Raw genomic sequence first — 14,963 nt, forward strand, 5'->3', positions numbered from 1 at the left:
TCCTTGTGGCGACCAAGGAGCCCATAATTCTGGCGACAGACTCCGCAGTGTCCAGGCCAATCTGGATAACCTGACGTGCAGCCGCCTGAGTGTCGGACAGCACAAGTTCTGGCTGCCCTCCTCAGATAACTTAGGAGTCAGCTGTTTAGCAGAATCCATGAGAGCATAAATATAACGGCCCAAGAGACAGGTGGCATTTGTTGACTTTAAGGCCATACTAGCCGAGGAGAAAACTTTCTTGGCCGATTGGTCGAGCTTTTTAGCGTCCCTGTCACTAGGGACCTGTGGAAAGGCACCGGAAGACCTCTTAGAGCAAGCAGCCTGAACCACCAGACTTTCCGGAGAGGGATGGGAAGTAAGAAAGTCTGGATCACCTGGAGCCGCCCTGTACCTTCTAGCCACAGTTTTAGAAACCGCAGGAGCTGAAAAGGGCTTTCGCCATACCTCCATGACTGGTTCAGTGATGGCCTCATTAAATGGTAGTAAAGGCTCTGTCACGGAGGAGGGAGAATGTAAAACCTCTGTGAGGATGTTAGGTTTGAATTCAGCAGTTGGCAGCTGTAGATCCAAAAGCTCCGCTGCTTTCCTAATGACCGTGTGGTAAGGAGCCACATCTTTAGAGGGAACATCGGCTGGAGGAGTAATCACCCACTCTGGTGACAAATCCAGGCCACTAGCCTCCTTCAATTCTTCAAACAAGTCATCAGACTCCATGAGCTCTCCCTCTTCCATCTCTTCAACCTGGTACCTTTGCTCCTCCAGGACTCTTTGAGCTTCTCGCCTGGGACTAATCCTCAGGATCGGCGTCGCCGCAACCGACTCCGACGGAGCCGGCGTCGAACACGAATCCGGAGGAGCAGCCGGAGTCGAACGAGGTCGAGCTGGAGCCGGAGAAGATGGAAGCGGCGTCGATGTCCTCGGTGCCGGGAAATGCCAAGACTGCGTCGCTGGGAAAAAAGGCATAAATGGAGCCAGAGCGTAGGCTTGAGGAACTCTCAGATTAAAAGCCATTGGACCCATGGGACCCGAAGGTGCTCCAGAGGGGTACATCGCTCTCGTGAAGACGCCATACATTGCATTCAAATAATGCGATGGGTCTTGTCCCGGGCCTGGAAAGGGGGGATAGGGCTCAGATTGAGGCATAACCGGACTCGGCCAATCGACGCCGACGGTGAGCCAGCGGAGTCGAATACTCATCAGGAGCCGGAGTTTCTTCAACTGGAGCCAGAGAATGTGTCGGCGTCGGAGATGGAGCCGGAGAGTGCTCCGGTGAAGCCGCAGGCGAGGTCAGGCAAACAGGAGAAGCAGGATTTGAGACAGGAGAGGGAGAAATATAGTCTTTACGACGTTGAGAAGGCGAAGTCGATCTCGGAGCCGCTTCCTTATCCGAACGGTGTTGAGAACCATGCCTCTTCTTCTTTTTATGCTTTTTGGACTTAGAAGCATGTCCCGACGTCGACTTCGACGCCGACCTTGACCTGGAGCGTCTTCGACCTCTCTTCTTTTTTTTCATCCTTGCTATAAACAACTTAGCTTCTCTTTCTTTTAAGGCCTTTGTACTCATCTTTCGGCAGCAAGAGCATCCCTCGACGTCGTGATCCGACGACAGGCACCAGACACAGTCCTCGTGCGGATCCGTGATGGACATGTGCTTACCGCACTCTCTACACAGCTTCAATCCGGACTTCTTCGTCGACATCTATGAACAAGAAGCAAGAAGAAAGAGAAACACCAGCAGAAACACAAAGTAACTAGCCAAAGCTACGGAGAATCCCAGAAAACCGTTAGCATCGGCGGCGCGGAAAAAAGGGAACTGACGTCATCACGCCGACTAGGTCCTCTTACGGATCCAGTGACGTCAGCGGAGCCACGAGCGGAGCGTGCTTCTGTGACGTCGTCCTCGTCGGCGTGAAGAGCTACAAAAGTTTCCGAATGTTGCTGGCGCAGGGGATATTCACAAGATGAGGAATCCACTGGCAGATGTATCCATCAGAAAAGGATTTCTTTGTATGCACAATGCAGGTATGACATAGAACTTGTGTGATGACCCGGTGTAGGTTTTAGATGCAAAATAGTCCCTCATGCATTGAGGCGAAATGATTACCAACCAACCAATGTCCTCAGGTGAGAGAGTGATACTCCTGTGCGGTGGAGCCAAAGCCCACACACTGCATGTATTAGTGAATTGGTAATAAGAGGTAATACAAACAGCTGTACTGTTAAGCCAGACGTTCATTTCTTATGTATGAACTATTATTGGCATTCAAGGCATACTATTGGTTATGCCATCTTGTATGCTGTTTGAGAATGCATTGTTCCTTTTTCTCTTTTATCCTCCAAGTATAATATCTGGTCGGGAGGAGTAAACTGCATGCCACATTCTGAAACAATTGGCCTGGAACTCCACACCTGGTTACTTGTCCCATGCGGATACTTTTTACATATTTCTTAAATTTGTCCAAAACCTTTTTCAGTTATCTCCTTGTGAAATAACATGAATCAGAAGTTTAAAAACCCTGGAATGAAGAATAACCTTTGGGCCTAGCATTACAAGATCGTTTTCAACTGGTTTTCTCTGACTTTGGGCAGTTTAAAGTACATACCACCTGCTACAAGTGGGTGGTAAATGTGTTTGAGGGGCTAGTGGGGTTGGGTGGTGTGGGGAGAGTGGCAGGGAGGGAGTCTGAAGGGTGGGAAGCTTTGGGCTATCTGGAGGGAGCACTGCTTGCTCTCCCTGTGGTTCTGGATGGGTTAGGCAGGGGCCAGGCTGTGTCTCTATCCTAATTGCACCTGTCTAAGTTTTTGGGGGAAGCAGATCCGAACCAGATAAAACCAGTCTGGTGGTTTCAGATTTCCCCCACCTCCCCTCACCCCATCCCCATAGGGCTAATGCTTTCGGACAACTCGTAATGATCAGACTGGTGTAGTGAGCTATCAACAGAAGGGCGTAAACTGATGATACCATTGAAATATACCCAAACTTAGCAAACAAGTAGCTAAGACACTCAAACTGTCTAACACTGGTACACCACCTTTCAAATCACTGTCTGCCTCAAGCCAACACAACTACTCTTAGTTCATTTTATTAAAACATAAATTGCTGACACAATTTTATACCTCAAAGCCAATGGTGGTATAACTTTAGTGGCCCACATGCTCATCATTAAACAATGCTTTGTGGAGCAGAGCAATTGAATATTCAGAGAAGTCCACTACTCATCAGGAATGTGGTACAGGTTTGCTTCCATCTACTAATAATTTAGTATAGCATTTTTTCTAGATCTAACATAGATGGCTTTAGGACACGTCTTCCAGGTTTCGTAGAAAGTGGTAAGGGGACATGGGTTCAATGATTTAACAGACCTGCTGCAGAAACATGAATACAACGTCCAAGCCCTGGGCTAGAATCTCAGCTAAGTTAACTTAGCATTTCATCCATCCGAGATCAACAAAATCAGTATCCGTGAGTTATCTAATGAAAATAAGGACTATTGGTGCGCCAAGACTTTGGTGAGAGAGCAACTTGAAAGATGACTTTGCTAGTAAGATTACTACCTGAATTAGGAGTGGATGCGTCGGCCATCTGTCAATAATACTCCATTTCATCTTTGGCTTTTCCCCCTTTTTGCTGTAATATCGATATATAGCGTTTAAACTGCTTCCTAAAAAAAACAAATACAGGGGAGTCAGCCAAGATTTTAACACGTAATAAGCGGCAAATATTCCAGACAGACCCAAAGACACATACTGTGAATGTGTTTGTATACTTTTGTTTACTAAAACCATGATAAGTGATGTGATATCTCATGTTTACAATCCATTTGTTTATAGTGCCCACATACTCATACACAAACCTAGGCTCCTGCATGCAAACACTGCAACATCAGTGTGGGAGAGTCAAGCATTGATGAGCCAATGCACCTGGTTTTTGTGTACTATATAAACATCGCAAAATGCAACATTCAAGTTATACAGACACAAATAAATGAACATGCAGCAACACATCTACAAACCTCCAAGCACACAGGCTACTGCACAGGCAACCGTGGACATGTAACAACGCAGATAAAAGCGTGAATGCACATAACTCGCAGGTACATATCCACACAGACACCACACATGCAGTTACAAACATAAGGATGCAAGAGGATGGTTGCTGTAGTGTGTGGTTTGATGGGCCAATGATACATGAACAAACAGGCTCAAAGAGGAGTCTGTGTGCCTAATTGAACAAGAACAGTGCCACAACAGCAGCTCTGCTTTCCCTGCTATTTTTCAGTTGCCCGTATATGTTGCTCTGAATTTGTGTTTTTTCGGAGAGGTTGTGGAAACTCTAATCTCTAGAAACCACCAACAGAAAGTGTTGCTCCAGATGCCAGCAGTGCTAAAGTCGGCCCTGGTGATAGGCCGTTGTTGCTTCAGTGGACCATGTTCACCTATTTCATCGCTGACAACACACACATTCACAAAATAGTATAACAACGATGTTTTGACAAAGGCAGGATGTTTAAGGCTGTAGTGCAATTAATGTAGAGGTATTCCGGGGTCTTGTTTGTGGTTTTCAGGAAAGCAGTAATCTATGTTGTTTAGGTTTATACTGCACGGTGATATTGCACTATTGTTTATTAAATGTACCTGTGTAGGCTACACCTTTTGGCTTGCCAATGCAAGTTTTTATTAAAAGCGTCTGGTACTCTGGGTCGCAGACTGTAAACAGAAAGATCATTAGACATTCACTATAGGGTCGCAGTAAGCAAAACTCGACAGTGCTCTAACAGAAGAACCTCGAGATGAATATTAGTTTAGCACTGCCACAAAATGCGTGTGCACCTCCTCCCTGTAGGCCTGGTTTAAGGGTTAGGTTATAGGCTCCTCTTGCTTTCCTATAAACGCTCTCACTTTGAAGTCACAGGATGAAAAGTAAACACCAAGCTCCCTCAAAAGACTGAGCCTAAAATTTGACCTTTGTTGTTCAACTGCACAGCAAATGTGACAAGATAAAAACAAGATTTAAAGGCTTGTTTACAGAAAATGAGATTTCAGAAGGATACCGTTAACAAGGTTTGGGCAAGATAAGGGACGAATTCAAGCTGGACTGGCTAAAACAAATATAGAAAGCAAGGAAATGTGAGTTAAAACCACAAAGTCAATGGTAAGCTAAGGGTAGAATGCATTCCCAAGGAAGCTTTCTGAATGTCCCCAAGATATCTTCAGCAAATCAGTCAGCTGTGCTGCCTGGTAGGCTTCGACCATAAAAGGATTTCTTTGTGTACAATGCAGGTATATTTGGTTATTGCCTCGCTCTTCTTGACTCAAGGGAAAGCCAATTATAGCGGATCATCCATTTGGCCCAGAAAGTGTGTTTCATGTAATATGGTACCGCATCTTTGGTGTCCAGTCTATACAATTACTCTTCCTCCTTGGTTGGATGAGAGAAAAAAGACAGAAGAGTAACAGACTGACGTATATGAAAAGCAGATATAATTTCGATAGGAAGGATGCATAGCTATAAAGACCAACGTATACAGGAAGTAAACTAAAAACTGGACAAACCAAGAGAAGTTGAAGCTCTTCAACCCTACAGTCTGAAGATATTGCCACCACCATTACTGTCTTCAAAGTAAGAAGTCGAAGTGGAGAATTGTGCATCAGTTAAAATGGGAATTCCATTAAGAATGTCAAAGCAAGAATCAAATCCCACTGAGGAACACTGAACATGAAACAAGTCAAGTAAACTTTTACTTTTAGAAAGCACTCCACTAATGGTTATCCAAGCATAGATGGCTGGACATGAAGGCGTATATGGCAGTGGCAACAGTTAAAGACTCACCTTTAGCTAAAACCCCTATTCATTGATGGGCAAGAAACAATGAGATTTGCACACAGGAATAAAAAGAATTCAAGCATTTCCATTTGCACCACTGAACACATTTGTTCCATCAAGACAACAATGTCTACAATTTCACCTGAAAGGCAAAATGTCAAGCTGATGCTGCTCTATCTGCTGCATACATGAGTTAGGGTGGAGGACCTGACCACCCTGGTAGGAGATCAGGTCAACTCCTTACAGGTGAGGAAAAGATGGCCAAATTTCGAGGGCCAACATATTAGCGCACCAGATCCTACGCACCCAATCTGGGGGTGATAATGATCAGTTTTGCTCAATCCTCCCACAACTTCTGCAGGACCTGCAACAGAAGTGTAATCAGTGGAAATGCATGTAGCAGTGCCAGAGACCAAATCAGGCTGACAGCATCCTACTCGGAACCATTAAGAGGTAAGTGTATGACACAAAACAAGGACATTTCCTATTCTGTGCACTGACAAAGATTTTCACCCGATCGGAAGAACATCACCTCATCCCTTCAGGCTGTAGTTCTTTCTTGTGGTCATCTAATGAGACAACTAAGAGCATCTAGCCTCAAGATGAGGTAACTTAAAAGGCAGACAAGCTTCTATCAGAAACATTCTCTGTTGCATCGCAACACAGGGTTCACAAGCAACCTCACTCCGTCTGTTGCAATGATGGCGGTAGAGTTGTCTAACAGAATCTGAAATATGCTCTCTGAGATGGAAGGGAGGAATGCTTTCATGGCAAGGCAGACCACCCAAAGATTCAGCACATTTATGTGAAAACACTCCTCCAACGCAAACCAAAGGCTTGGCGCCATCATGCCACTAAAGTGGGCACAGCAGCACAGTGATGAGTCTTAGTTGACTACAGTAGACTGTGCCTGTGGAGGGCTGAAGGGATGACGTACCAAAAGGTTTGAGAGGTCTATTTAAAAGTGCAGATCTTGATTGACTGGGCTTGAAGATTTGCAACCGAGCCGGGCAACTCCCTTTATGATGGAGCCACTATTTTCTAAGACACAAAATTCATCGTTTCTGCGTGGCTATCCCAGGTTTTTCACTTTTTTCTGAACCATATTTTTTCTAGAACTGTGTGCTAGACAGGAGTAAGGTGCCCGTGCTTCCTCTGTAAACATAGCTAAAATGGCTTATTCATAATGGACACATTTACCTTGCTTATAAGTCACCAGTATTTGGTGTAGAAATTGCACCCAGTGCTTGAAAGTTAAAAGCTACCTGGGGACTGCAGCACCTATTGTGCCACCCACAGAGTGAGCCTACAGAACAAGTGATTCAGGCCTAGCATTGTAGACTGACTGCTGCTGTTTCGAACCTGCAGTGCAACCTGTCAAAATAACCCTTGTTGACAGGCAAAGACCCTTTTAAATATTAATAAGTCATCCTGATTTAGGCCTGGTTTAAAAGTGGACCACCTAGAAAATTAATGTCACCATTTCTCTACTGTGACAAGACTACAAAAGATATTTTCACAGTGGCAGGCCCTGCTGTCCTATACATAACATCAGAAAACAGATTAATGTATTAATATTGCTTTTTAGGACATATGCCGAAACCACTATTTTTAATTGTGATTAGAAATCCAGTTCAAAGGCAAAATCCGATTTTTGGAACGTATTAAGGAAACATAACTTTTAAAAAGTTACCATAATCCAGCTAGAAGCTCCTGGATGATAATTTGCATTAGCTCTCCCATAGCTGATGAGCCTGTACTTAGTTTTTGTGTGAAATTCTTTCTAGGAGACACACAACAGACCACATGGATTGAAAGGTTGACCTGAATGGGCAGGGATGAATAATCTGAGCTCAGCTGGACATTCGGGCTGGGGGCTGCTGCCTCTCTTGTTGGCATAACAGTGTCAAAGGCTGTCTGAAATGACTGGCTGTGGCACATGTGACGCTAGTGCGCCCCCTGAAAGGAGTCATACAGGACTACATCACAATTTTTGTCTGGTTGCTGAAAGCTTTGTCTTACCAAACGTGTGTCATTTTTTGTTAGGTGTCCTAGGTCTGCTTCAAATTGGATTTTAGTGTTAGATGTGGATAATAATCCACATTTCCTACAAGTGCACACAGCATAGAGGATGTTTGTGAGTATTGCAGAGGCAGGTAGCCTAGAAAGAGTCTAACCAGACTGGGGAAGAGAAAAGGGGCCCAACATGAGAAAGGAAGGATAGAGGGGAGAGATGGGCAAAGGAGATGGAAAGATTTCTCGTAGTAGATGAAAGTGACTAGATGAAATAGGATTTAAACAGGTGGTTGTTTAGTCTTGCAAATTATATTTAATCATACTTTTTCTTATATTTGACATTTTTATTGCATATGCCCACCGTGTTAAGGGAGGGGCATGTTTTATTTTTTTCTTCTTTATATTTTGTAGCATATGCTTGCGGTAAAATGTTTTTTAAAAATACTCATCCCACCAGGTCACCAAGGCCAGACCATTTGGTTTTGTCTGTGTTTGTTAAAATGTTTTCCCATTCGAGTGCATCTGTTAAGTTTGTGACTAATGCTGCTACTGGCATATTACTCACAGAAATTGTCAAAAGTAAACCAGAGGATACCGCTCACACTGAAAATACTTACCGGTCGTAGAGCAGCTATATTGTGGATACTGAGTGAAAGCAATAGCCCTTTCAATTCCATCTTTCTCCATTTCTTCAATGGCGTCTTCTGTTAGAGGATTAACGTATCGAAAGCCAATGTAATATTTGTGAGGTGCTGTTGATGGAATTCAAGTATAAAATGTTAATGCAAATCTGCTGTGAGAAATGTAATCTTGCTGAGAAGCACAACAAACAGATGATAACGCATTGACTACCATATGTGGTAGCAACATAGGGGGATCAAAGATAAGACGCCTTCTGTGTGACTGACAACATTGCACTTGGGCAGGATGCAGTCACTCACACAGAAAGGAACTAATACAAGAATGATACTACTGTAAACCAATGAATGAACAGGGCTAGCTGACAGCCCCTCTAAGTAAGCATATTACATATATTTTCTTTGCAAAATTAAACGGTCTTGCCCAGCGCCAGAGATAAAAAGGTGTTTGAGAAATGTAGCATATGTTTTCTTAACCTGCAAGGGAATGCCTGTTATATGTACAAGCAATGCAAAGGCGGAAGAGTAGTTTCTTCTATTTTTTCAACCAGAAAAGTACATTTCCAGTTGAAAAAAGACAGTGAAAACAGTGCTGGAGTCATTTTATTTTTTCAGGGTGCAGGCCGAGTCCCTCCAGCCACCCGACAGCTTGATTCCTCCTATCCCCTCTCATTCTCTTACAGGTCTACCGGGCAAAAGAGTGGCCTAACGTCTAGAGCAGTCGACCTCAAAGCTGGGGAATCGCATTCGAGTCTCATCAGGGACGCTAATCATCCTGTGATTCTGGGAAAATCACTTAATCTCCCCGTGCCTAACGAAAACAAGCATTGGCATAGCCAATAGGTCTCGCCTTTGGGGCCTTATAAGTGTTTAACCATGCAACAGTTAATGTTGTTGCACCAAGGATATTGTGCAGCATAACTAAATACTTATAAGGTCCCAAAAGCGAGACCTATTGGCTATGCCAATGCTAGTTTTTTTATGAAGCCCCTTTGATCACTTTAAAGTCTCCTATAGTGAAGTTTTGCTGTCGTTTTATTCATTTTACATATTTGTATTATTATTTTGTATTATTTCACGTCACTTGTAGACTTATACATTGATGTCAATTTGTGTGTCGTCACTTCCCATGTTGTCATTAAATATAGTGATAAGTCATCACTCCTACGATGTCTCAAAACTTGTTAGCCATGAAACTGTCATAGTTTGGCCAGGGCAGTCTGTCCCACCACTAGGCCCGGAGCCCAAGCAGAAATTGCCCGAGTGGCAGCATGCCCAGTCGGGCCCTGCATCATGCAGCCCCCTGGCACGAGCAGATGCTGGAACAAAGCCCGGGCTCTGACAGTTCAGCAGCTCTGCACTTTGAGTGCCTTTAGCATGCTCATGGAGCACGCAGTCCTTTCTCCCGGCAAACACACAGGCATGTTTGTAAAGACGCTCACCGGAGCCGAGCGCGCAGGGCTCAGCAAATTAAGCTTGGCTGTAAAAACAAGCAGATGGAGAACTTCCTCGCCCCTCCTCCAGCGGCGCAGTGTGGATTTACTACAGCTCATTAACCCCTGGCTCAGAGAAAGCCGGCGCAGAAAGGAGGCAGCGGAGGGCGCATTCCGACGCGCACTGGACATCTGGTAATAGCAGGGCGGGCACCAGGCTAATGTGGTAATCAGTTCCCGGAGAAAGGACCACACAAAACGAGTCCCTATGCTCAGAACATCTTCCAGGGTTTGTTGTATGAGCAGATTAGGACTGTGCGCGCATGCTGTGGAGTGGGAGTCTGTGTGCTACCGCACACACAGCTGCAGCCCGGAGGGGAGGCTCTCCAAAGGTGCCCGACTGCTGCCGCGAGAGCAGGAGCTGAGTGGACCCGAGGAACCTGTCACCGCGTGAATGCTAGTAACGACCTGCCTGCTGCTTTGGCTCTGTTTAAGCTGCCATTGTAAGCCAGCACACCGGCGAGCTTCCTGGATTTAGAATATTATAATGCTTTGAAGAACTGCACACAATCTCGTTAGCAAGTTTTCTTTCTTTTGCATCACTAGGATTTGTTTTATTTATACAATATTAAAACTAATTTGATGTGTATAATAGTACATCATTGTTATCGTTAAATTTTTTTATTATTATTATTTCTATAAGTTTTAGATTTTTTTCTTTAATTTGATTCAATGAAAAAACTAGAAATACAAAATATCCAGTTAGCGTGTTAACAAAATACAATGAATTACATTTTCGGTATACAACAAGTAACAATGGCCATGAATTACAAATAAAAAAAATATATTAGCACATATTATCAACCATGACTATAAAAAAGTAATACTCCGCACCGGACCAAATAAGGAGAGACAGTGCAGCACGGTAGCGCTGCAAATTTCTTGTAGGTCCATGCAGGTCATGAAGTTGGATTGCGGCGAGCAACGGAAGTCAGGCCACAACATGCAATGCGTGCCATATAGCATCCTAGAGGTAATTACAGAGAAGTCACTTTCGGGCTGGAGTTTTCTTCCGCATCAGGATGTGTTTGCGCATGCTCTTAAAAAACTAACAAGAGAAGAAAGCCAGTCTACACAGCAACGCGGGTTCCCAAAAAAAGGCGCTCTGCATTTTGTAATGGCTGAGGCTACCATTCACTGAAGCGCGACGGCCGTGGTAGTGTGAGGGCTGCGAACGAAAGTGAAAGCGCCAGGATGTAGCCTCCCGCTGAAAGTTAAACAAGAGAATAAAGCCAGTCTACACAGCAACGTGGCAAGACGCGCGGCCGCGAGACACGCTCTGTGGCGGGAGGGGGAGCAGGAGCAATAAAGGAAAGCCAGGGCGCTGAAAGCTGCGCGCGTGAACGCAAGCGCTAGGCCAGCTGTGGCAGCACTTTGAAAACCCGTATACTAAATGTCTCTCCGAGCAGCGCATGCACTGGCTCAGGCGAGACCTAAAAATGAATATGTCCGACTGTAACACAACTAGTGCTCATGTAAAGCGCTCTGATACCATAAGGTCAAGTTCACACTACATAAAACTAGAATTTAAAAAAAAGAACATGAGTGACATCTCAGTTGAAAGCGTAGGTTACCTTCTCTCCAGATTGTCAAATTCCATTCACACAGCATCAAGAACTAAATCCCTCACAACAGAAAATTTGTGAATATGAGGCGATCTTCAAATAGTAACTGGAGATGTGGATTTCCCAGGGGGCCATTACACAATACAGGTCCATGAAACTTCAACCCAACACACTGGCATACAGCACCAAACTGGCCAAATGATCTCTGCAACTGTGATATTGTTTAAAATAAAAACAAAGATCAAATATGAGGGGCTCAAGTTGAAAGTTCATTACTTAATTAAATTATTTCCATTTCCCATTTATTTGCATGAGTCCAAATCTTTCACTTGTGCAGAACATTATTAGTCCAACAAATTTTGCGAGATTAATATGGCTTCCTCACGGTCACTAACTCAAACAAAGTATCTTATTTACTTTGCAGGAAGTGTAGCCCAGGCCTAGCACATTAGGTTTGTTTTAGCATTGCCTAGAAATAGTAACTGGCAAAGTGCCTTCAGTCATTTGGTAGGATTTACACAGGTGACTTAATTTGTATCAAGCTTAAACCAGATTTTACAGTATATTAAGATTTTACAATCATTCTTTTTTAGATCTAACCCATAAACAGCTTTTACCTGCCTGTTTTCCAAGACCTATTTAGGACAATACCTACAATGGGCTTTGGCCCTGCCCATTGCTTATTATTATTTTGCTTTATTTTCAGTCTCATTTGCAGGCACCGTACTCAGTGGCTTTGTGTAGTATCCTGTGTCGCTATTCCCTGGATGTCTGAGCTGGTGTCTGGAATGCTGAGACTGAAGTTTGTAATAGAATCTTGGTTTGTGGTGTGGACTAGAAGCTGGAAGACAGACAATTGGAGAGAGAAATGGAACCTTATCAGGATCTCCCTACAGTTCACTGTAACCGGACGCTTAACATGCAAAATCTACTTGAATGGCTCTTGACAGTCTTAACTACAACTCTTTCCTCCCTTTTCGTGTGTCTGTCCCTCCCATAGAACCATAGTTTCTTTACCATCCTTTTGATTGTATAACGTACATCTTTCCACATATCCGCACCAGTGAACTATGTATTTCTTTGGTTTTCAGAATTCCATGTGTGTGCATGTGTTTTCTTGCTCTCGCCTCTGTGGGCAGATTGCCTCTGACGCCCCCCCACATTCCCTCTGTGATTCTTACCCTGCCTTTTCTTCCCAAATCTTCCCCCGACTCCAAGGTCCATGTGGCTCCCGCAGCAGTGTTGACTGGCACCCTCACCCACTGCTCTGCCATTTTATAAACGTTTAATTCGAATTTAATAAAGATTGTTTTTACCTACACTGTTTCACTTTTGCTTATTGCGGAATAGCATTGGGAAAAACACTGGCAAAGCCAAAGGGTCAGGTGAACTTTCTGAAAGGCGTGACCCATTGGCTGTGCTAATGCTTGTGACAAAAGTCATCACTAAGAAGACCAGAATGATCTTCCTTTATTGGGCACAGTGCTTTTGGTAGTGCGGGACTCACCCAAGATGTTTTGCCCTGGGGCACAGGAGAGGGCAGTCATGCCGTCTGCATTGTGGTGCGGTGTGTATGGGCAAAAGTTAGGTACTACATGCTAGTTTTCATCTAGGCTTTAGAATTCAGCATAAATTAACATAGAGCCAAATACATTCCTCAATACAATTACCCCGATGGTTGATCTAATTACATATTTAAGAGGCATAAAAAGCAGTTGCCTAGAAGGCAGCCGCGGCCCGTGGAGGGTGTTCCGTGGGGCGGAAAGGCGGGGCGGGGGAGGGGCAGGGTGGGGGGTACTAAAAACCGGAATATGGATAATTGGAGGTAAGTAAACAATTAAGTTGCAATTTGCGATGCAGGGCGCGCTACGAAATTCGTTTTATTTATTTAATGGTTTACTTACCTCCAATTATCCATATTCCGGTTTTTAGTACCCCCCACGCTGCCCCTCCCCCACCCCGCCTTTCCGCCCCACGGAACACCCTCCACGGGCCGCGGCTGCTAGAAGGTCATATGACATGCATATATACATTTGCTTCATATCTGCCGCACCTGGGCCCATTATTTTATTTATTGTCTTTTTTGCCTGTGCAATAGAAGACAAATACGTGCTGGGGGTGCAGGTAAGGAGGTTTCTGTTGCCCAGTTCCTTCTGGGATGTAGCAAACTCCCAAATGAGGCAGCCCACTGCTCACTGATGGCTGACTTATTAATATGCATGTGTTGTCATAAATGATCAATAGGTTATGGATCCCGCACTTTGTGGGTAATCTTGAATTTGAATTCAACTTAATAGCAAGTATTTAGTTTGATGGGCGTGCAGCGAGGTATCGTCCTCTGAACCTGGACGTGGAACTTGTGATACTCTGTTGCGCTATCCCGCTGGGAAGCGTCCCTCATGTGCACTGCCAGGTTCCAAATGGAATATCTTTGATCGCTTCAATCAAAAATAAACTGTAGTGTTTCAATTGAATTTTTTATTCATCATTGTTCAATAGGATTGTCTGTCGATTCTATGAATTAATCACATCATTCATGTAGAAATATTGCGTTCATCAATGGTGAAGCATCAAAACAAGGATACAAATCGTCCCCAATGAATTTCGGTCATGCCAATGCCCTTCGTCAGGGGGTGTGTTCCTCATACGAATCTCCGGTCACGTGTGTGTCTCCATTCAGAAATCGAATGGAGATACACGCACGACCGGAGATTTGTCGCGGGACGCTTCCCAGCAGGATAGCGCAACATTGTCATAAATTATGTCACTCAGATAGACCTGGGCGGAATTCCCAAATGGACCCCAGCCCATCCAAGGTCCATCCAAAGATCGTGATGGCGTGCGCGACTAAGGGTTGCATCTTTTGCTTTTTCTGTTTGCAGCTCCTCCTTAGCCATGCTGCCCAGCTCAATCAATGTTTTAATGAGACAGAGGCAGGATGAGCAGTACCGCTCCCCTACAATCCCTCCCTACTCACCTACAGACAAAACAAACCAGGAGGTTGTGATTGGAAGGGGAGGGACTAGGACTGTCCCTAGCACCCTTCCATTCCAATCTGCACTTTCTGGTTCATTTCACATAGCTACTTTGTCTCAGAATGCTTCTTTGTCCAAAAGACAATTTTCAGATTGTTTTAGCCAATGAAAAAACCCAACCAACCTCAAGCTCCTTTTTGAGTCACAGACATGGACATCTGAGCCCAAGCAAAGTGCTAGACGCTGTTCGGATTTTTTCTTAGCCTAAGGGAAAATCCAGACTGCATATGGATACTTGCTGGGGTACAGTCCTATTAAAAAATCCCAAAAGTGTATTGTTCCTTGCAGGGGCACAGAACTGGGGGAGGGGTAGAAAGAGCATTGGATCACAAGGTTTTCATCCATACATTTTTGCACTTAAGTAAGATTATCAAGCATCACTTAATAACAAA

At 44.3% G+C, this 14,963-nt stretch overlaps 1 protein-coding gene across 1 annotated transcript in view; it reads right to left on the reverse strand.

Annotated features, from left to right (window-relative positions):
* The window catches only part of FECH (ferrochelatase), a 258,404-nt gene that overhangs the window by 77,062 nt on the left and 166,379 nt on the right, over positions 1-14,963 (reverse strand). The window contains exons 5-6 of the mRNA XM_085630172.1: positions 8,458-8,592; positions 3,556-3,662 (exon numbers count right to left, since the gene is read on the reverse strand). Coding sequence (XP_085486298.1) covers positions 3,556-3,662; positions 8,458-8,592 — 242 coding nt within the window. The remainder of the gene's footprint in view (positions 1-3,555; positions 3,663-8,457; positions 8,593-14,963) is intronic.

This window comes from Triturus cristatus, chromosome 2_1 (assembly GCF_964204655.1).
Source record: "Triturus cristatus chromosome 2_1, aTriCri1.1, whole genome shotgun sequence".
Taxonomy (NCBI): Eukaryota; Metazoa; Chordata; class Amphibia; order Caudata; family Salamandridae; genus Triturus; species Triturus cristatus.